The sequence below is a fragment of the Athene noctua genome, chromosome 5, assembly GCF_965140245.1.
Source record: "Athene noctua chromosome 5, bAthNoc1.hap1.1, whole genome shotgun sequence".
Taxonomy (NCBI): domain Eukaryota; kingdom Metazoa; phylum Chordata; class Aves; order Strigiformes; family Strigidae; genus Athene; species Athene noctua.
The window spans coordinates 51,076,957-51,101,638 of NC_134041.1; the positions used below are offsets into that span (position 1 = coordinate 51,076,957).

General features: G+C 36.0%; 1 protein-coding gene across 1 annotated transcript in view; it reads right to left on the bottom strand.

Annotated features, from left to right (window-relative positions):
• Positions 1 to 24,682, bottom strand: part of LOC141961474 (gamma-aminobutyric acid receptor subunit pi-like) — a 47,743-nt gene that overhangs the window by 15,458 nt on the left and 7,603 nt on the right. The window contains exons 2-7 of the mRNA XM_074908403.1: positions 23,933 to 24,013; positions 19,261 to 19,364; positions 9,910 to 9,977; positions 8,284 to 8,501; positions 7,548 to 7,630; positions 3,004 to 3,141 (exon numbers count right to left, since the gene is read on the bottom strand). Coding sequence (XP_074764504.1) covers positions 3,004 to 3,141; positions 7,548 to 7,630; positions 8,284 to 8,501; positions 9,910 to 9,977; positions 19,261 to 19,364; positions 23,933 to 23,988 — 667 coding nt within the window. The 5' untranslated portion in view covers positions 23,989 to 24,013. The remainder of the gene's footprint in view (positions 1 to 3,003; positions 3,142 to 7,547; positions 7,631 to 8,283; positions 8,502 to 9,909; positions 9,978 to 19,260; positions 19,365 to 23,932; positions 24,014 to 24,682) is intronic.

The following is a 24,682-nucleotide window of genomic DNA, read 5'->3' on the forward strand; positions in this document are numbered from 1 at the left end:
TGAAGAACAGGATTAGAGTTCAAAACTATCTCAACAACTATAAGGCTGAGTAAAACAAGATGCAATTCAACAAAAGCAAGTACAAAGTCATACACTCAGATGGGAATTACTAGCTCCCTATACAGAGCACAGGGAATACATGGCTACAGAGCAATAAAGGAGGTGCAGTACTAGAAGGAATCACAAGCTGAACAAGGTCAAAAATACACAACCATTTTCTGCAAGAAAAGAAAGTATCGACCTGGAATGGATAAACAGCAGCAGAATTCATGAAATGCATTAAGTAAACCTTTGCCTCTGTGGAGGATATCTGATGGGAACAGGGTATCCAATGTTGGGTGCTGCACATCAGCAAATATATGAGAAATTAAATGGGAGAACAATAGCAGAGACAAGAGATCTAGGAAAGCTGTTTATATGAATTAAAAAGAGAGAAGGTGTTGGTCTGAGAAAAAATACAACTGTCCTGAAATAGTGAAAGAGCTGATGAAAAATAGCAGGAAATTTGTCTTCTATATCCACATAATAGGTTTGAAATGCAGCAAGGGAGATCAAGATTAGACATGAGAAAAATATGCATGTAATAATCAGCACCAAAAAAACCATCTAGGGAGCGTGAAGCAGACACTTAGAAGGCTTGTCTAACTCCTAGAAACATCTGTCAGGAAGTACGTTGTAGATAGAGATAAGTTTGCCTGGCAACATGAGAACAGATTAATTTAATTCTTGAAGTGTATTTCAGCCTTATTTCTATGATTATTTACACAAAAAGCTAGACTGTAACAGTCCTTCATTACTTTTATGTTTTTCCAATAAGAAAGACAAGCTTTTTATATCACTACTTATTACTCTGAGAACACAGGTGGTGTTAGCTAGACAGCTAAAATAAAAACCCAGCAGCCACTGCTGCACATACGTGGTATGGGACTCCAAGAATGCATCAGCGTATGCAGAATAAGGACTGTAGTTAAAAGACATGTAGGAAGTGGTTCTAGCAATTAATCTTCCTATGTCCAAATTAAATTGGTCTGTACCAAAACAAAATCAACACCAAACCCTCAGCAGCAGTCTAGCTAACATTATTCAAAATGACTTATTATTATATTATTATGTGTTTACAATAAAGTGCTCACAATTATGTGATACATGCTGTATCATGTATCACATAACTGTCATCCCATACATGTGATACATAAACAAGATTAATCCACAATGTCCTTTTCATCCACAGTGTCCTTTTCTTAAATTTACTGAAGTTACTTAGGCAGGAATTTTGCTGACCACATTTTAAATTTGGCTCTGACAGTGGCAGTACACGAGCTTGGGGTTTGCATTGTTGTACAATATTTCACTTGCACAACAGCTGTACTGTCTGTTCAAGTTCAGAGAGTATCAAATCCTGATTGCTTTTTTCGCTGTGTTAGGAAATACTACACATGGCTCTTCTCTCATATCTTTAGCTTTAGCCTTGTGAATAACTGTTATTTATAATGTAACTGTTATTTATAAAATACTCTCAGACATCTATTAATGGGGTTAATGGTGTTAAGGAATTCAAAATAATTTTTCATTTCTAAATTGATTACATAGTTTCATAATCTGTTTGACTTTTTCTTTTAATATGAGCTACAGTAGGCACTGCTTTCTCAAAAACAACCTGTAAAAACCAGCACCTAATTCATAATGACTCAATAGACAATTAAGAGCCTGTAGCATTCTTGAACAGGAGAACAGTCAGCTGTGGGATATTTTAACTGAATTAAGCAGGTTTCCTCTTCCTCTTTCCTATATGGTGAACAGGTCCTAATACCCTCCTGGTCAGAACAACAGTAGAGGATTATTCTTTGATTGAACCTGATGTTGCTTGCCCAGAATCTGTAAAGAGGCGGAAGGCAAACAGATGTCACTTACATAAGTAACAGGATACTTTGTGATCTTGCTAGTATGTATTTCATTTTTAGTTTTAAATCCATTTAGAGAACTTTGACTTTTACCTGAATTAATACCTGAAAATAGAGCATAAAATTTCTCTGTGTTGAATTATTAAAGCAGAAATATTCAACAATGGAATAGAGAAACTATATTTCTGTGATTCAGAATTGGTAATATATCCTCTGGTGAAACTACAGCCTTGAAGGATGTGTGTGTCTTCATTTAAAGACCACCCTTCTGGCTGGCATGTTGACTTGAGCAGAAGAGAAACTGAGTATGCAGGGAAGAACAGCAATGAAGGGCCTAAGTGTAAAGCAGGTTTGGCAGGTCTTGAACTCTCTAAAAGCCCTTTTTGAAATCTCTGGAAAATAAACAGAAGCAGACACTTTCCTGAGGTTAAGTCCTGCAGCTAGAGGAAACTTTCTACAGCAGTTTCCTAAAATCAGCAGAAGAGCAGGTCTGTGGAAATGCTCCTGACCCTTCCCCAGGCAGAGGAACCTCAGGCCAGGCAATCTGTGCTCTGCTGCCCACCAGGCTGGCCAGAGGCTGCTGCAGATGAAGAGCAACTCTGACAGGCACTAGTCATGAAACCCAGCTTCTTGCACTTGTAAAAGTACCCAGCATATTCACGGACATTTCCATGGCTGAATAGAGGCTTTTGACTTGCCTAATAGAGCCGGACTGGCTATTTCCAAGAAAGCTGGGAACTGGTCTGAGCTGGATACCTAGGGTCCCTGGTCTCTCTCCAATTTAAACACCCCATTTACAGGTTCTTCTTTCTTCACAAGAGCTCTTCCTGACATTAATGGAAGAAGTAGTACATCCCTTGTTTATCATTCTTTAGATAATGCAAAGCCTTGAAGAAAATGCTGAAAATCTCTCAACCTTTACATTAGCTGGGTCTCTGCTGGTAACATCTGGAAAAGTATATATAGTTTCAAGAATGTAATCTAGCAGAAAATGAAAACTGTCATCCTAAGATATAGCAATATGCTCAGATCCTTAATGCTGCTCTGTTTCCAGAGCCATATTCTGAACTGTACCTAGAAAGTGTTAGAAGGGTATTTTTACCTGTCTCATAGTTCGCTTCAGATACTGAGGTAAAGTGGTCTTCTACTGTGTATTGTGCCAGTCGGAGTGTATCCAAACCTCGAACTGAATCATTTCCTCTAGTCCAGTAAAACATTACGTCATTGATGTTATAACCCCCTGTAGTAATACACAAGCCAACAAAAGCATTTGTTTTACACAATAATTAATTTGTGTTGAGCATACTTATGGTTCAGCTGTTTCTTATTTGTCTGTCTGAAAGTACAATAAGACATAAACAATGATAGTTTTTGGCAGAACGTAATGCCTGTTCGCAACAGAACTCCCAATAACATGCAAAGTCACAATTTAAAAGCTGTCTTTTTTTGGCGGTGGTCTTAATTTATATCTTGTATTCTATTATAGATGACATAAACTAATAGAAGAGATTAGTACCACATGGCATTCTAAAGCTATTAAGCTTTAAAGAAAATACAGTTTTTATGAATTACAGCACTGCCAGCATTTGGACTAAACATTGTGTGCCCTTTGTTGCATCCCAGGCTGCTGTTTCTTGACACAGTGCCTTTGGTCCTCATCCCTGACAAAACAAAGGGGTGAGGAGAACAGCAGCGCTGCTGTGTGCTGGCGCTGTGCTCGGAGTTGGGCTTGGGTCATCACTCGGGATGACATTTTGGCTTAGGAGTTTGGATGCTTCCCAAGGACACCAGTTTAGATGCTGATGTTTCTGCAGGCTCAACAGCATGGTACGCTTCAGTGGCCCCAGGAGATTTCCTCTTAACCTTCAAGTAGTAATTAGGAGCTGAGATGGGACATGAATCATCTATCAGAAGGCAACTGTATTTTGCACACACTTGTCAATATGCAGCTCAATCATAGCTAAAATACCTCTGTAGATTTTTCCCATTATATTAAAAGGCAGGCAATTTTCAGGCTAGCGTATATGATTAATTCAAGATTATGTTAATGTAATTTACATGTTAACAGGGAGCATTTTAACATCTTTTCCTTTAGCTTACATAGATCAATCATTCTTGTATTTGACAGACTTACATTGTGCAAGTTAATAGCTAAGCTTAGGGGACAGAAACATGAGCAGATGATTATTTTTAGACTCCAGTGAATTGTAAGTAAATTATAGTGTGAGACAATAATGCAATACATTGCACAAGGATAAATGCTGCAAGAGGAATAAATCTCTAGAATCACAGAAAAAGACATGCATTAAAATAAAAAAGAGCATTAATGACCTTGGTTCTTGCAATGATAAAAAAGAACTGATTTCCTACAGTCATTTAATGTAAGAAAAACAACAGTTCAGAAATTTCATTTCAAGGAAACACTGTGCTGGTTACCAGTTAAAATGACAATTTAATCTGGAAATTCTCTCCCTGACCATTCTTTAAATGTAAATCTTGTTTTCACTATCACTGGCAATTTTCTAAAAGGATATCATGACCTGGAATCTCTCCTTACATTATAATGTTTATAACATTTAAAGCCAAAACATCGCTGTGTCAAAAGACTAAACCAAAAGCATATGCATACAAGCTAAGTTCTTGATTCTGTAAAACCACACGCTGGGAAATTTCACAGATTTGGGAGGTGAAGAATAAAAATAAAATTTCCTATAAACAAATGATGGTATCGCCCTCAGTCAAAACAAATCGGTTCATAGAAGTAGTTTTTACGCATGACTCCAGACATGGATTCATTTTACTTTCCTTCAGTATAAAGGAACTGCAGATATTTAAAGTCCAAAGAACTGTAGAATACCACAGTAAATTCTTATTTATTTTTTACAAGATATTGAGCCTTCCAAGTTGTATGAGATGGGAGAAATTCTCAATGCCTAGATGGATGATAACAGGCATATCTCCAAATGGAGATTGTTTTGCTTTAATAGAACCATTTCTGCTCCAAAGTATTTTCATTAGCTGAACAATTAGTAGGTTTTGGTGATCCTTCTATGAAAATTCTCTGAAAATACTAATTCCAAAACTCTATTTGTGAAGAATTTTCATGTGGAGAGTCTTCCCAATAGTCAGTAAAGTTAAATAGCACAGTGCTCTCTCTGTGCAGAGTTATTCTTTATTCAGGGGATTAATGTTTTGCTAATTATAAAATGTTTTAAAAGTTCATAGAGACAAACTCCTTAAACCATGTTGTTTGGCTTTTACAAGTAATCTCTATTACACTGAGTTTCATTCTAACTAATTCCTCAGCCCAAAATGTCTCATTCCTGTACTTCACTGATACAGTACAAGCAGCTAATGTGAACAGGGTTAACTACAGGAATAGTAAATTTGGAATTAAACATTTATAATGCCTAATACAAATTAGTTTCTTTACCTTTCTGTTGATAATTTTAATTTCCCCTGATTGTCAAGCACAAGTTAAGTGCCTTCACATGACTCTTCACTGAGTAAATGCTAAAGGACAAGTTCAAAAAGGAAATTAAATTTCAGAGATGGGCCCAAAACATGAATATATACTTGGACTGGAGACCTGAGGGGAAGCAAAAAAGCCCTCAGTCAGTGTGAATGAACGGTGATGTTCCCTACCACATGGCAGAGAGCATGAACCCCCCTGGGAGCACCAAGGAGTCCTCCAAGTCCCCAGATGCCACATCTGCCATATCAACAGAGACTCAGAGTGGCCATTCTCTGTCTCCTAACATATGCCTGTACTACCTTCTGAAGTGTTGCAAAAATAGGGGAAACAAACAAGGCTGAAATGTGTTTTGCTGTGTAGAAAGTATAAATCAATTAATGTTATTAACTACTAATAGCATAATAGCGTGTTGTAAAGGCCGCTAGGGTTGCTTTACTGTGTAAAGCCATTACTTGATAATGTTGACTGATTACATTAGTAATCACTTAATAAAAGGCCTAACACTTTGTTTCAGATCACATATTTGCATTTTATTTATACACATTGGTATTTGTGTGGATATATATGCATGCTTGCATTCACAATTCTTAATTCCAGGTAATGGCATTTGCAAGCAGTATTTTAGAATGTGTCATTATTCATCTGTAAATTGTCATAGATTATCTCATGAAGGGGTAAACACCTTTTCCAGCATACACAAAAGAAAGTATTACAGTGCACTGAAAAAAAAGGGCCACAGCTAAAGGCACACTCTTTCCTTTTGTACTTCTTTCTTTTAGCTGTTTTCTTTAAAACCAAACTCCAATGTCATGGGAGCATTTGTGATGACGTTACTGTTTTCCCCTTGGACAGCAGACGTTTGTGTGTTGTTGAAAAAGCAGATGGAATCATACTTAAAAATGCTTATTTTTAATTACATAGGGAATTTTCCTTTTTTTAATACTGTCAAATAAATTTAAGTACTTGGACTTATATTTCATTCTGGAACTAGAGAAAATATTAAATGACTCATTAGGCAATACTATTGATGTAAAAAACCATATGCATCGGCTTACCAATATGCTCTTCTAAACGAAAATAAACCAGAGATAAATCCAAATTCTATTTGAAATCACTATTTGTTAAACAGATTTTATAAAACTGCTGATTCTAGAGGGACTCCTGTGTAAGGAAGTTTTTGGGGTTGATTTCCTTTGTGGTTCTGTCTAAAATGAAACTTGCAGCAGTCTTCTAATTGGTCATTACCAACAGGAGATAAAGAACACACATACATGTCTGAAACGGTAAAGAATAAACTTGACAAGTACTGAAAAACCTTCCAAAAGATTTTGAATATGTATTGATATATATTTCAACATACATTTTCACCTTACAGGACTAGGTATCCTTTTACATTATCCCATGCAAAAATATTTTGATAGAGTCTTATCATATGAATAATAGCAAAAAGTTAACTATAAACATGCACATTTGTGTATTTGCAAAGCAACCATGTCTACAAAGTATTAGAGATCATATTTTAATGAAAATTATGAGGACATCAATTGACAAAATGAGAACCTATAAAGGTATATTTTGTCCTGGTCCACCAAATGATGACGTTTTTTTCCCAGGGCACTGGCATAGAGGCAATTAAATAAGTCATAGAAAGATCTACATATATCTATCTCAGAACAGAACTGCCTTATTTTTTCAGTATGAAGACAGTAAATTATGAGCTGCATGCGTTACAAATAAGCCTTATTGTAATGTCTTTCTTTCCTAAAGGAATTGTGCTTCAAGGGGAAAAAAATACGTACTATCTGACAGAGAAAAACAAATTAAAAAGTATTTTCTCAGCTGTGCTGGAAAATGTCTGCTCATAGAACTCCCCCTGAAGACCAACAGAATAACTGCAGGGTGCATGGCAAAATCAGGCTGATGATAATCTCCTGAGATTTTGTTTAATCATTAATAGCATGGCAGCATTTCAGCATTGCTATGCTATTTTCAGTGATGCATTGTGCATTTATCTTTGTATGCAGATACTACTGTGATTCAACAGAGACTAGTCACATACTATCCCTTAGCTTCTTTGAAAATTCCAGCCTCTTTGGTAGTAATATTTAGCAGCACTTGAAAAAGAACAGATATTTTTCTAATTGCATAAAAATAAGTAGTAGGCGTCTTACAGCTTTCCAGTTGCAAAGTACATGTCTGCTTATCCATTGGATATTTGGTCAGATCCATGCTGCAGGCAACAGTTGTGGTGATTCTTAAAAAAAAAAGAGTATTTCTGATTATTAATGGGATAAAATCATGCATCAGTAAAAATAAAAATAAGCCATGTATCCTTCTTGAACTAATATTTGCAGGCAAATATCTACTGTGAGGAAAAAATCTAGTATTTACTAGTATCTAAGGGGGAAGAATAAGAGCATCCCCAAGAAACCACTATAGAATAGCTGAGTTTAGTGGCAATCTAAAAATGCCACCTCTTGCTCCCTTTTCAGGTACAGTGTGCCTTTTCCTTTGTTGATATTTTACAATATCTTTTACAATTTTATTACATGTATCAAAATCTATTATAAAGGATAATCTGCAATAAATAATGCAAGTCAATCATCACAGCTTGCTTTCCTCTGTGATGACTTCACTGCAGAACAACTGGAATGGCAGAATGCAATTCATGTGTTTGGTCTGCATGAAAGCAAAAGGGTCTATTTAGGGAAGGAAAGAAGACCTATTATTAATTTAAGAATTTAATAATGTTGGTCAATAATATTACATATTTGTGAAACCACAAGATGATGCATATTCTACTTTTACAAATAGATCCATTTCTTAAGCATAAAATTTCACAAACCTGGAAAGTTTATAATATAAATAGAAGCTAAATGTAAAGGCTGGTATGTGGTATATACATACCGTAGAGCATACAAGACCGTTCCATTAGGGTATATTCTTATAAGACGATTGTCAACAGTGACATCATGCAGAAAAGACTTCTTTGAATCAACTATGAAGGTATCTGGTACCCAAAGCATTTCCACAAGCCGACCATCTAAGCTTAAACTCTTATTACCATCAAAACAAAGTCTCTCATCAGTCCATCGCTGCCTTAGAAATATGGTAGCCGTGTAGTCCTGAAAGAGAAAAAACAAAATTATCATGCAGAGCAAGTCTGCATTATATTCTGCTTTACAAAAGTATAAGGAAACATCTGTTGGGCACAAATAGCCTGTGACTCTCTCCCCATGTCCCATTCTTAAATGCTGGCACTCGATAGCAGTACTGGCTCTTGTTCTGCCAAATTTTCCATCACTTGATGTGAGGTTGACAACATAAAGAAATATTATCTTGAGTAGATTTTGTTCTTATGGTCACTGGAATTTTATAGTAAAAGCTGATGGCTAAGTCTAGAGCTATAAATCAGCTGAAATCATCAGTTTTGTAAGCAGATCATCTGGCTTTATAAATCTTTAAATTTTAGAATTATTTATACAAACACCAGTTTGTCCCCATAAACTATTAAATAATGCATTTTTTAAGAAAACTTTGAAAAAAGTATAAATTCAGATAGATAAAAGGACAAAAGATGTTAGAGAAATGGGAAGGGAATCACAATCTTTCAGCACAATTTATTCTTTCAGCATCACAAGAGAAACAGTGGTGCCAAATTTATCAAGACAAATATAGCTCTCAGCCCAATTCACCTTCAATTCAGATATGCCTTGCAGTCATACATTAAAATCACACTATTTCTTAGCACCTTTTCAACCAACTTTTGATTTTATGGTGTGTTTTTATCAGTATAAGTTCATCTGAAGTTCTGACCTTGCTTCCCCCTTTCTAAATACTAAGTACAGAGGGATTCTAATGTTCAGCTTCTGTGGAAGTCTGAGTAATGAAATGGTGAGGTACTTTCAAATATATACTTTTAATTTTTTAGATATATTGATTTATATGTGTACAGACTTTTATATATATATACACGCACACACAAATATATTCTAATATTGAATACCTGAATAATTAATTTTGCCTTTCATTTCTGTGTATCAGTGGAGGATCTTTAAGTAGAAAAGTATACTCCATTTCATAGTTTGTTCAAAAATAAATGATACAAATGTAATGAAACACAGCTGGAATAAATTAATGTGCAACAGTAAAAGAGAAAACCAATATGAATTCAGCTGTATCTAACCACAAGGAAAGGAAGTGGCTTCAAAATCACGTGATTATATCTTTAATTATCTTAAATGCATAAAGATTTAGACATTTCATCTGGAAAATAAATACTACTCTACATGCATATCACTAAGATTAATAGCAAATTTCTGGTTATATCTGTGAGAGGTGTGATTTACATCTGCATTTCTATACTTACTATAGAGCTATAACCACTATTGTAGTGAAAAATAAAATTCCACCTCCTAATACACACTGACTGCACAAGGAGAAAAGCCTCAAAGTCACATTGCCAGCAGCTGTAAACACAAGGCATTAGCTTATCAACAAGCAAAACAAAAAGGACTGCAAAAGCTACAATACCATATTTATTTCTGATATTGTATCAATGCTTGCAATATCCAGACTCATTCCAACTGACACAGGACCATCTGCAAAAAAGAGAAAGTCAGAATCTAGCACATGGTTCTTTATTACTCAGTGTTCAGGAAAACTGGCTACAGTTTTAATCTTCCACAATACAATCCATTTTTTTCTAAATGTTTTGTTGCTTTTCTAAAAGGAAATATTCCTCAAATTTAGATTATAAAATAATTTTAACATTTTCATAGCCAAAATATAATACTTCTAGACTAAAAGTATCTTGGTTTTAATGAACAAGCTTTATTTCCTAAATATTTCCTGGTTTGGTTATTTTCCAGGAAAAAAAGTGCAGGGGAAAATGTTCCACAACAAGGTGTGGAAGGTACAATTCCCATGGTACATCACACCCTTCTGCTCTGAGGTGCACAGCAGTGGAAAGAATTCTTCCAGTTGCAACATCTGGTCCATCAGATGTTAGTGAACTAAGGAGTTGCACCTGGCAGTGTCACATGGTTAATATCCCAGTGAGATAGCTGAGTGACTTTATTTATTGCTTATTTAAGAATATACTGTCCATATTGTGTCACTGCATTTTTATATCTTGCTTTTGAACATTAGCAGTTAACTTGTGATTTAAATACTTGCATATATAAAGGAAAACTCATCATTTTATTCTCCTTTTAATGTTAATATCAACTGAAGGTTTATTCCATATGATTAAATACCTTACCTAAGTAGTTGTCATTGTAATGTTAGTATGCTCAGATTCTTGTTTCCTTGTGAGTGTGCATTTCAGTATCAGAAGATCACCAGCTGTGCTTTTTAAATGCAGAGTTTGTGCAGCGCTTTCATGGAAACATGACATTATTCCTGCTTGAACATGTGCAGAATAATTAACAGAGTACATGTACAAGGAAATTCATATTAAAAACGTGCATATTTCCAAGTAATTGAGAAGAAGAGTACTGAGAAATGCAGAAATACTTTAGGTAAGATCTATGTAGCTGATGGTGCCAGTAAATCGCAGGCACACTGCTGAAACCCCACCTTGGCTCCTTGCAATGCATTATGTACATAGCTCTTATATGCCCCCAAATGGCATCTAGAGGAAGGTGGGATCCAACTCTACCTCACTGAGTAACAACAAAGACAAAAATGTGTCATCCTAAGTGGTATAAGTGTATTAGTATTTTTATTTTTTTTCAAAATAATTTACGTTTGTAACACATGTTCAGGTTGTTAAGTTTCTGGCACTCCTGATACAATCTGTAAATGCTTTGTTCTGGACTCAGTTGAACATTCAAATATAAAGCTCCAGCTTAAAGCAGGACTGTCGGCTTGCAGCATCCCCCGATGGCAATCTACATGTTTATTATATAGAACATATATCATATACTCCAAGAATACATTTATGTTTTAACCCTCTAGGGTTAAAAACTTGACCCTCTAGGAAGCTCAGCCCAACTTTCTAGGATGCAATAGCAAAAGAGTCAATTGATACTTATGCTTACCATTGTACTATATCATTGTTACAGGTACAGTATGGCCAGTCTCAAAAGATATATCAGACCCTCAAAAATCAGTGAACTTAAAAATGTGTGTTTTATAATCCATTTTATGATTTTTTTTGTCTTCCTTCCAATTCCCATGTATGACTAACAGAGCATATTATTGCCAACAGTCACACAGGAATTTGGGGGGAAGCTCACCGTGCAAGGCTTATGTTTAACAATGGATCATCCTAAGGAGATGACAATGCAGTGTTCAGCTGGCTATATGGGATTTGTGGCTGGGAATAATCAGACTCTCTCCTATTATATCAGATTTTATTAGTAGGAATAACACTTTATCTTTGCCTACTTAAGGTGATACAAATTAGGGAAAATGTTCATTAGCAGCATTTCAGTACCGTCAGTGCTTTTGTTACATATCTGAGAGGAAAAGCTGACTTTCCAAAATGATTACTGAAATAAAATTAGGTTTAATTTTTCTGGAACCACAGAAATGGGACTTTGTATATCTCTTCCTTCTTTCTTTCCTGTTGAGGTATTTTTCAAAATATTATTGAGCAACACAACAGAATTGTAGTGTTGGGTGACTCCCAAGAAACATTTAGCTTAGGTACTTCAAGCTCAAAAGGATTGTCCTAGCACAGACCTGCCTTGCAGATCAAATCCTAAGGAGTGGTAGCATAGTCAGGACAAAACCAGGCTCCTCTGCTAACCCTGACAGTCTTCGTAACACGAGTGCTTGTGCTGTGCAGCCAGCCTGTTGAGCCAAGCACCCAGGGAAACTCAGCAGAAAATCACATCCCCTCATATACAGCAACATGCCAGGGAGGAATTGTGCAGGGGAAAAAAAAAAATCAAAACCAATTACAACAAAAAAACCCAACCCCCCAAAAAAACAGTTACAGAAAGTGTCTTTATTAACACAATATAAGCTGCTGGGAATAGCTTTGCTTTAACAGTTAATTAAATCGGAACAGTATTAATAGTTCAAGTGCTAATTTATTTTTTGTGTATGAGGTTAAATACTATTTATGGTGCCTTACTAAATACGCACAGTATTAATAAGAGAATGAGTCTTCTCATAATTATCCACCAGGGTTTCCCCTGAACTTCCTCTGGAAGGTCTCTTGTTGACAGTGTCAAAAAGAGTGCAGTAGACCAGATGAGGCAGTCAGGTCCTCCTCTTCCATATGTTTGGCAGGAATTGTATGTATAATGACAACTTCAGAAGAAATCTACTGATCTTCAGAAGAAAGCTAAAGTCAGTCTGTCCTGCATCAGTGAAAGGAACCTTCAAAACATGGCAAAGAAACGCCAAAAGGCGTTACAGCACGTAGCGCCATTACACACACCCATTACAGCAATGGGTGCACAATCTAATTAAGATACTTTTTAACTTTTACTAAAATGTATGTACAAGACTTTCACTTTATGCCCTTTACAGACATTCACAGTAATCCCATACAGAAAAGCAGCCAGAAGAGTGGCAGATAGCATACTTAAAAATTAAGTTTGGATCACCGCAATCATCACAGTCTGTTAAACTTTGTACTGAAAGTAAACCACCACTGTGTCAGGTATGTATTTGTAACTCTGAAGATCTACTACTTAAAGCAGTCTGTACTATCATGAGCTGCCAGTGCTGAGCTGTTAGTACTAGCTCTTTTTCATTTAGTTTAAGAAAGCTTAAAACAATTCTGACATTCAGAAATGTCTCAAAAGGAATGGCTTTTTGAAAGAACACCTCACCCTTGCAGCAATACTGGATAAAATACTATGCAACTCCAACAGAGAATTAGAAAGAAAAGGATCGCTACAATAAATTTATAGTTTCATGAAAAATTGGGTTTTGTCTGCCCGATTAACAGCTTTGCTTTGTTTTAGAGTATTATGGGACTTTTACATGAAGTGATACATTATGCTTGGATTTTTTCAGTATATTTAACTTCCCACCACAAGACATCATTCTCGACAAATATACATTACATGAAGAGACAGGACAGATTACAATAGGCCTTCTGACAGATCTCAGCTGTAACTGTTGATACAAAGACATGAGCAGACAGACCCATTTCTAGCAGGGAATCGGCTTCAAATCCTATTTGTTCACATCAATGATCTTTAGACAGTGATGTAGCTTCACTAATACAGTTTGTGGACAAGACAAAAATTGGTGGGGATCATAATTATAACAGCTTGTTAAATCATTTATCAGAAAAATATACTTTAATACAGCCAAATGCAGGCAATTAATGCGGGGACAAATAATGCAGGCAGTATGTACAGAATAGGAAACTGTCTTGGCAAGCAGTGCCTTTGAGAAGGATTTAGAGGTTGTCACAGATAATCATTTCAACATGATCCTTCCATATTATGCTTTGGCAGAAGCACTATTGCAATGGGCAGCAATACACAGAATTAAGTTATCTTGCAATCTAGACTGTATTGGCAAGAATGTTATGAGATTACTGTGACAAGATTTGCTTTCCACATTTGAAAAAAAACACGCAAACAGCAGACAGAGTTCAACTGAGAGAGAGAAATATTCAAGAAGACAAAAAATTCTGGAAGCTTAATATCAAAGCTTGTAACATGAAAATTAAGTAACAGCATTTACTCAGCTCCTCAAAGAGAAGATGGAGAGGTGACTTGCCCAATGTCCGTAAGCGCACAGAAAAGGTATCCAGTAGTAGGTTGTACAAATTTTCTGACAAAGCAAAGCAAGATGGAAGCTAGAGACAACATGAAACTTCTAATACATTTTTTTTTTTCCCTAACTGAACTTAATCACTGTTCATCATTTAGAGTCTCCAGAAATCATCATTTAGGGGCGGGATGGGATGACAACACACGGGAAGGACACGGACGACTAAAACAAAACAAAAAAACAAAACAAACTGCCCTGCACGGAGGAAGCTGGGTTTGGTGGCAATGATAGTTTCATAGTGTCTCTTATTTCCATAGGAAAGGAAGGAAAATCTACATTACCATCTGTAAACTGAAGTTTGCAGTTTTGCACCAAGTCATTTACTTTTTTTTTTTTTCCAATATACAACTGGCCATGCACATTCTGGGCTTTTTGCCTTTCTCTGAAGGATTAGACATTGGCTAACTGGTACATAAAATTGACTTTAGATGATGATTATTCAGTATTTCTTTCTCATGTGCCCCGTGAGCTTGTGTCTCTAAATCAAAGGGTCTTAGACACAACTAACATTCTGGTACCTCCTGGTGTCTTTGGGTGGTAAACTGTAAACTTCTGAGGACTAAAATGCCTAAACTCATAGAACAACATTTGATGGGAAAAATAAATAAAAAAGGATGACTGATCTTACACAGAAGGTTGGACTTGAAGATTTAATTTACTTTCTTGATTTTAAACCTTAAGACCATGAAATATATTATTTATTACAAATCTAAGGAAAATAATCTTGTAAATGTGGTTTATAATAACTGATTTAAGCATGACACTTTTCTACACCACTTGAAAGCAGCTTCCATATTCAAATATACTCAGCTGTGACCTTTTCCTAGTCTCTCTTTTTAATTAGAACACTTAACACATTCAATCACAGAACAAAATCTATTTGTATAAAATTATTTACAAGATTTTATGCATCCTTTAACAACTCTATGAACCTGATCCAAGGCTCACTGAAGTCAGCAGGAATTGCTCATTAATTCAGAGAGGTTTGGCACAGCACCTAAAGTTATAAAACCAGTCTACACAGTTTCAGCAGAAAACCTGATGTTGAAATCAGCTTGTATTGCTGAGATAAAGTGTCAGGGTTATGTAGCACATTTAAGGGAAATAACTGTGCATTTTTAAATCCCTTATGTCAGCTTTTCTATAGAAGACTTTCACATCTATCTAAACATCTAGGATGGATATTATTACATTAAGGGGTATTATCTCCTAACAGTAGTAGAGAAATATTTCATATTCCAGTCCAAAGACTGGATAAAAATAATTCTAGATTATTAATTTTTTAATTCACTAATGGAACTTCACATGTCTATCTGCTCAGTTTATTAAGACTTTCTTGATGAAGCAGCTCAAAGAGGGTCATTAAAATGCTGTAGTTAAGGGAAGAGAACATTCTTAATACTAACATTCAGATGAGGACAAAGCCAAGTAACCAGTCCAGCTGGGAGTGCTCTGTACTAAACACTGTATAAGAGTACCCCCATAATTTGGTAATTGGTATGTGTCACCCACCATGGACAAATGTAAAACATTCAGTCAATTTTAATTGTCTGCAAACCTTTGACATACTGAGACTGGTTTCAACTAATTAACTTTAGGCACCTAATTTAGGTGCCTAGAGATGGGAATGACAGTCTGTATTGGGCATAAATAGCATTTCAGTAGCTAGAGGGGTGACCTGTGGAGAAGGAGATCACTAAAGTAAGGTGAGATTAATCCAGTCTTAAAAACTATAAATTTATTAGTTCCAATACATGCAAGGAGAAGAGAAGACAGTTTTTATGTTGTTATGCACAGTCACTGAATTCAATAGAAAAATACCTTGTTAATGACACTAGCTAAATTGTATCTGCTTAGGTATTTCCAGTAGCCTGCCAGTCCCAGTACAAGGACCAAACATAAACAAATAGGCAAATGGAGGTCTTATTAAACTAAGAACTCATAAGCTGCCATAAAATTTCCTTAACTAGTAAATATTTCTGTTTCTCCTGGCTTTAGGAAAAAGGAATGTTCATTTTATGATAATTTGTTTATATCTAATGCTTTCTTTTCGGGACAAGAAAACCATTCTGCTAAATATTAAGGAGTTCAGTGTCACTGATTCTGTAAGAGTATGATTGTATCTTGGCAGCAAGCATCACTTCAAAAATCCCCATTTCCTGCCTGAAGAAAAATTTCAAGGACAAATGACTTTGAATTACATTACTCTAAAATTCAGGCTAACCTCTAGCCCTCTCACACTTGATAAAAATCACATTTCAGTGTTCCATTATGACTAGCTCAAAGCACTGTAGATGCCAATAGATAATACCATCTAGTTTTATGTTAAATTTCTTAATGCATATTTATGAGTGCATATCTAACTGACCACACAAATAAACAGAAATACACATACTTTCGAAAGCAAAGGAATCTTGGCCAAAAACAAAAAGGAAGCCAAGTGTCTTAAAGAGGCTGACTTCAGGATATTATTTTTGGATATTTCTTGTATCAACATACACATACTAGGTTCCCATTTTATGCAAATCCTTCCATACACGTCAGACAGCAAACAAGAACTTGGGGTTAATATGCATATACATCCTTTTCTGTTCATGTTTCTAGAAGCTCAAGTTTCCTTCTCACAGTAAATCAGCAATGATAAGTTGACATCATTAGAACTGCGCAGGCATTTATAGTAGCTGATAATCTCCACCAGTTTCAAAATACCTCAGTTTATGGTTTTTCTCATACATTTGTTCATTAGCCTTCTCAAGTCTAACCAGCACTCTGATCTTAAAAAAACATTTTTGATTGGTCAGTCTCTTCCTATTAACACACAAACATCATACCAAAGAAATTAAAGACTTCAGAAGACAAGGAGGGTTAAAAGTAAGTCAGAGAAGAGGTATAAATGATTAAGCTGAGACTCTGGTGTGCTGTAGCCATTGATATACCTCTGAGTAAAGCCAATTATACTGAAATCTTTCTCACAAAGAATAGATACAAGGTACAAAAGCTGCAGGCAGATAATATCCATAGAAATAAGGAAAATATTACATGGAACAAAGCTAGGATAGCTGTGGTCACACAGATCAGTATAATTCACTGATTTGTTAAGCTGAGGATTTAGGCAATTTACTAGCTCTTCTTCTAAGAGCAATAGCTTCTCCTGGACCTAAATTTCATCCGAGCTGCAGCCCACCTTGCCAGTAATAGAGAGGGGACAGGGCTGGGCAGATGCTGCACCCCACCCCAAGCATACATGCCTCTGTTACATGGAAAATGATCCCAAATGATTTCGCAAAAAGCTGCAAGTCCAAAAATCAAAATGAATATTTTCTGGCTCAATGTAACCTGAATTACTCCCACAAAAAAAGCAATTTTTTTTCAAAACCACCAACTCTGCATTTAGAAATGCTATCAATAAAATTTATTTTTCAGAGTGTCATCCCATTCCTTCAGTAGTAGGGCTAATATAAATCCAAAGGTTTCTGAGACACGTTTGCAGGCCTGAGCTGTGGCAAGCATATCCAGTGATGCTGGCACTGTCTGTAAGTGCCGGACTGGTTCTACTTATGACATAGACTTGATCTGTGCTTGAGCTCCTCTGGGATTTCCAAGCAAACACAGAAAGTCCTTAGCACCCCTCTGAACAAAATTCCCAGGCAGAAAAAGAGCTACAGCTTTGCTGCATTACAACAGCTGGGAAGAAAGACTGGCTCACATTAGAAATGGGAGATTCATAACTTAGAAGTGCTTTACTGTTGGTCTTAACGGCTATCACAGGATTTTGCAATTAAATTCTGTTTGCTGCTTCCCAAAGCACATCAATCATGGCAGCGCCAATGTATGTCCAGTACTAGCATGAAATAATGAATGAAATATATTAATAGTCACTGAATATATAGTTATTTTCCATTATGGATCATCTCCAATGAGAAGGAGTTAGTTTATTTATTAGCATTATTTTTATTTCACTGAAAATCTTCTTAAACTATGTAAATACTTTATAGCAGTTGTATCAGCAGGTAAGATCATTACAATAAAAACAAACAGATGAAAGAGTTTTCCCTTTCTCCTAAACCTAAAATACATATTTGTCTTAATATTTTTATGAAATTGATTCAGAAATTGCACATGATGTGGAGTGTCCTTACTGAACAGGCTGGGAGTCTCACCAGGTATTTGGATGACAAGAGGTAACAGCGTGGTCTGAGAAACTCTTTAGTCAATCATTTTTAAGCAGGATATAAAGGGATATAAAGCCTTCATTTGAAACCTCTAACATTTCTGAATATCTAACTTAAGAACTACTGCCTAACATTTACTCTGTAAGCTTATTTTCTGACAGACAGGTGGTGCTGAGCATCTTTTCAACATGCAGAATATTTTTTTTCAGAGTTCTGCAGTTACTCCGAGCAGAGAGCTTCACCCTGCCTCATACCTCTACAGTATTTCTGATACATGCAATAGCCTGATTCAAGCAAGGACGATGTTTGTCACTGAGTTTTCAGGTGCCTAATGTTGACTGCACTACAGGGCAGTAAAATCAGCCTTGGTGCAGTAGGCTATGTGGGTCTTCCAACCTAGTGACTGTGGCTTTCTGACACAGGGAACTCACATTCTGGATTAATTTTCCCTCACAGTTCTGCAGTGAATCAGTTTAGTGACCTTTAAGACCTGAGACAAGAAGCATTTATTAAATAATTCTCTTGTAAACTTATAGCATATGCACAAAATACTTGCTATAGAAACAGCATTTGCCTGTGCTTTTATCAAAAGTTTGATATATAAACCTTTCTTATCTTTAATCAAACATTTTTTATATAGTTATTATTTAGGAAATTAGAGAAAACTATGCTTTTAAATAGGTAAGATATCACAGCTTATTTCACCGAGGACACATGAACATCAATAGCCAAGTTTCTAACAGAGTCTAGAAGTTTTGCTTGTGAACATCTGGAATATATAAGTTTCACCTTGGGCCACAAAAGCTATATCTTATTATAACACAGTGCATCATGTATAATCATATCACTGTCAAACACTGGAGAAAAAAAGTACAGTGAAAAAATGTTTGCTCTCATTGCTCAGTTTCAAACTCTACATTATGTTACAGCTCAATCTTATTAAAACAGCTTTTCTACTTACTATCAAAAAATGGGCGTAGATATTTGTTGTATCCTTTTATTATTTTTTGTATAGTTGGAGGTAGAATTTCACCTTTTCCTTCAGCTTCAGGAATCTGCATTGACCTAAAAGAAATGAAAAAAAAGTGAGGAAGTTTTAAAAGAACTATCATGAATTACAGCAGAGATTACATTCTAGTAAAATGCTGTATTAGTTTCAAGGTTTTTGACAATTACTGCCCATCAGATAAGATATGAAACATTTGTATGTTTGCATTTCACAGCACTGTAGAAGAGTAATGTTCTAGAAAATACTAATTTATATAATCTGTATTAGTCTCTTATTGGAAAAAATACCACTTTTATACCTTAAAGTCTATCATTTCTTATCACCTGAGAAAATAGTTCAGCCATCTTTAATATCTTCTCTGTAAATAGGGCATGCATAAAAGCACTTTCAAAATCCTGCTTTTGCAACACAATTTTTAAACAGGTTATAGAAATAATCCTGTTGGGCAAAACCAGTGAAGCATAATGACAATACAAACCACTCCTTTGTTCAGAAACAGCTACAAATACGATTCAAAAAAAGTCAAATATAAGTAAGCAATTATGAGCTCCATTTTTGCCCTGGGGCCCCTGCAATAATGTTATTGGAAGGATGAGTGAAAGTACTAGTGAAAATGCATACAGTAAACTGCCATTCATTATGCAGACTACCCCAGGATTAATTTTTATATATTCCCCCCTTCTCATTTTATGGGTCTTGATGAGCAGCAGCTGTAGGAGGGACACCTGGGGCCATTAAGGGCTGTTACACTCTAAATAGCTTTGCTCATCATTTCTGCCTAACCCCTAAAGCGAGCACCCCAAGAGTGCGGGTACACTTACCCATATAGATTCCTAGTCCTGTTAAATCCTCACTGACTTTCTTCTTCCCAGTTTCCCTATAGCTGCTCCTGCAAACTCTGCCTGCTCTTCCTTACGATATTTCTGGGCCTCCCGTAGCTTTCTAAAGCTTGTCCCTTTAATTTTGATTTTACTATTTTCTGAAATACATCTTAAATATTTGGCATGTATGGAAGTCCTTTCCTTAAGTCAACTGTGGTACCTTCTGTGGCAATGCCTGATTTCTCTCATTAATAAATGATGAGTAGCCTCATATTTTTGGTCTTTGATTTTTATGGTTAAGAACTTGTTGGCATGGGAAAGCTGTTGTGGGGTAATTGAGGCTGTGAGTTAATAGGGCACTGTCCCTCGTGTGCTATTTTGACATACAATCTTTGAGAAGCCCTACTATAGTAAGCTAATGTATCAGAGGAATGCGATGCCTTCTAAATGTGTGTGGCGTTACCATCCTGGAAACTGTGGGGATACTCAGAAACAGGTTGTCAGTGTGGAAAGGCAAGGAACTTACAGATGTTATGTGGCTTTGCTTATCTGCATCTTAAGGGAGGATGTCCGGTTTCCTTTAAAGTGTTCTTCAATTTATGTGCCCCATTCGTCACTAAGCAAGAGTGAGCTCACAGCTGCATTTATTCCTGTATTCTGTCATGCAGTAGGGATCACAAAGGATAAAAATAAAACCCGAGACTCATTCCTCTTATCCATGTACATCATCTCAGCTTCTCTTTTACCCAGTATTTGTGTTGTTTAACTAACTCTACATATGTTTTAGTTTCTCCATTTTCTGACTGTATTTTAAACACTTTGGCACGCATTGAAGTATGGAAATGCCTCAAAACAGCTGTTCCAGCCACTGAGTAGAGAGTAGGCTTTTACAGAAGAAAACTTAATGAATTGACAACCAGGAATATCTATCTGTTCTGGGCTGTCAATATATAATATGTGTGAACTCTTCTGGTTCAACAACCCATGCTTGCTTTTACAAAAGCTGAATTGCAATTATTTAATTTCCTTAGTTATTCTTATGGCTCAAAACTTAGTATTTTTACAGGCTAGGCTAAACTTGGAAGGTACACCAACTGCTTCTTATTTAAAGATACTAGTGTCTTAACAGAACTGGGAAACTGGAAGGGGAAAAGGGAACATCTGCCCTAAACAATAGTATATATCATCACTTAAAACAAAACTATCATCTAGACACATGTACAGGAGTATTTTTTTCTGGCTATTTTTTTTCAGAAGTTATGTATCATGAAAGAGGCAGAAACACCTTAGAACTGAGAGAAGAGAAAAACAAAATGCCAAACGCAGTCTGAGCAAGCTTTTGAAATAGCCCCCTCAGGAAAAGCTAGGGGAAAAAAAAGCTTTTTTCAAGCAACCCACTGACAGGCAAAAAATTTACAGATGCAAACAAAGGTGTTACTTCTTGTTTCATATCTGATGTGCTCAAGGATAGAGGCTTTTGTAAGATCTTTGTAGATAAATTGCAGCAGAATCGCCTACATAGCTGATTAATTCTCTGCTTCAAAACAGCCAGTACTGTCACAGGTTTTTGGTTAATTGGTGAGGTTGAAACATTAGTATTATGTTACCACTTACCAGATACAGGACCAAGTACTTAAATAATATAAGTACTCTTAAACTCAGGTAAAAAAAAAAATGTCCCACAGAATTTTCTGGATCTGCCCCTATAAACCCAGGCTAGCATTCTTTAATTTGAAAACACCCTTCCTGAAATAAATCGGGAGCCCTTCTTGGGATCAAATAGCCTATATTTACTTCATCTGATTTCTGATAATGATTTGAAGTGCAAATTCTATTGATTACTCAGATAAATTTGCCTCAATTTTTTCATTTCTACTTCTTAATAAAAGTATTTCTGGGAAAGTGACCATCCAGGCAACCCCCTGGATTTTAGTATGCATATATGTCTGTGATGTGATTTTTAATGTCATTTAATGTTAAGTGCTGAAAGTGAAGTTAAATGTCATTCAGGAAGGGAGAACTAGCAATGGAGGTGGAGTTTGATAGCCTGGTGTGACACTGTTAGCATATGTATTGTGACAGATTGTGTTCCCTGTATATGATAGGGAAGATGAGGCTCTGGCTGTCCCTAAACATTATTTTTTTTTTAAATACACACACACCATAATTGATTATAAAGTACTCAGTAGAGGAAACACTTCACACACTGGCCAGAGCTTATACAAGTGAGATATCTAAGGAGCCACTTAAGCAGCAATCATGACCCTTGCTTCAGTACACTTCAGTCCTTGGATATTGCCCAGAAATATTTCCATTTCAGTGCCAAGCAGGATAGCTTTTGTTCTAACCAGCACTTTCACCAAATCTCCCTGATTTGTACACTGGCAAAAGGCATTTGTGGACCTAAGCATCATCTTGGCTGTGAGCTAACCAAGGGGCAGAGCTTCTTCTCTGCCTGTGTTTGTATTTGGGTACAACATGACCAGATGCGCTCAATGCTATGCACCTGTGCCCAAGCTAAAGAGGTGCTGTGCAAGCACAGAACTCCCTTGGATACTATACAGGAATTAACTGTCTGTGCTTCTGGATACTCTTAGCCATGTGAAGCTGTATGAGAAGATTCATAAGGTCTACCTGTTAATAATGAAGGCAATTACACACCACAGGCTGAACATCTTCAGGTATTTTGCCTCCTTGTGACTTGCATACTTCTGAAATTTTCTTGGTCTCTTCGCAGTGTTTTATTACTGCAAAGCCATGAGTCATCCAGTGATTACAGAGTGTGGCAAGTCACAGCTGACAAGGAAGGTGGGATTAGAGTAAGTGTGTTTTCTGGACAAAGATCTCTTTATGGCACTGGAGAAGGTGGGGAAGACAGATGTTTTAAACTCCCTTTCAGGGGACTGTTCCACCTGCCCTCACAAGCAAGTGGAAGCTTTATCTAAATGTGTTTGCACACCCACTTGAACTAAGCTCAGGCAGAATCTTATCTTGAGGAATTTACTGGGAGACCAAATAGGTTAGGCAATTCTACACAGAGAATTGACTAATAGACTTTAAATATTTCAGCTAAAGGTGGTAGTGACAATGTTTAACCTGTCCATGCTTGCATTTTCTTATTAGAGTTACTTATAAAGAATAATTTTTTTCCCCATTTTTATAGAAGGAATTTATTTAAGTGCTCTATTTCTATCTTAAGTTTTTTTGTCATGGCAACTACACTGTTAGCAAGATTACTTGTACACAGAAGGGATCGGTTTCACCTTCCAGCTTAACACAACTCAGCTTTCCTAAAGACTTCATGATTTCCTCAACAGAGAATAGGAAGACAATGTTTTAACCCGGTAATTCTTTAAGACAGTCTCATTTAGTAACAAATGCACAATGATGACTTTAACTGCCTCAAGCTTACAATACATCTAGGTAGACTGTGTGCTTCTGTCCTTAGGCAAGGTACAACACTCTAGGCAAGGACCATGTGCCCTTCTAAATTGGCTAAGCATCTGATATTCACACTATCTGAAGGTTGGTTTGCTTAAGTTAAATACCTTTATTTATTTTCCCCCATTAGTTTTCTCAGTAAGAAATCTGTAAATCAAGGCAGCTGATTTATGAAGGAGTTCAGGCCTGTATTTCTGTTATTAATATCCAGGTTAGTCAATCTTTGTAAAAGACAAGATTTTACTGTCAAGCAGATTTAGCTTTGCTACCTGGTCAGATATATTTCTAAGTAAATTGATTATAAACCAACTGATACTATTATACATTGAAGAAATAATATTTTTTTACCAAATATTTCTTACCTACACAGCATCAACAGAAAAATTGCTCTGAGACTGCAGTATTTAAGACTGCACATTGTGAGGTGTGGTTTCTTCTAGGTCCTAAAAAAAGCACAGAGGTAATGTTTCACAACATGTTTACAGTTCAAATATACAAATTTCACAAAGTTTTCATTGTATCTTGAATAGCTGTTGCTATAAATGTATTAATAAACATCTACAGCAATAAAAAACCCTCAAAACTAAAAAAAGACATTCTATCAGCAATAACTTGTTACCAATAGAAGTGGCATTCCAGTATACTACAGCTCTTTCATTTTTGCAGCTGTCCTTTAAATATTAGGTAAAATAGTTTATTTGAAAAATAATTGTGTAGGAGAATCATAAACACTGAGTTTTGTCTCTGCTATTTGTGTAAATGAGTGCATCTCTGGCATATCAGCTCAGCCCTCTGAATGGAAAATACTGAACCTCATCTTAGAACACAGAGCTGTTCAAGAGCAACACCTCTGGTACAGGAGTAGTAACAATACCTATGATGCATATCTTTGGTAAACTCATTGTTAATGAGGAAAATTGAAATTACATGTTTCTACTCTTAAAAAAAAAAAAATCTTTGCCTGTACATAAATAATCATATATAACCATCCACATTGATCAAAATGTTTGTCTGAGACAAGATGTTTTCTTGTGAATGAGATTACTTTTGTCAGTATGATTCACATTCAAAATGCTTATTTTAAGTAATCTGTCAGCTCTGTAATCCATTTC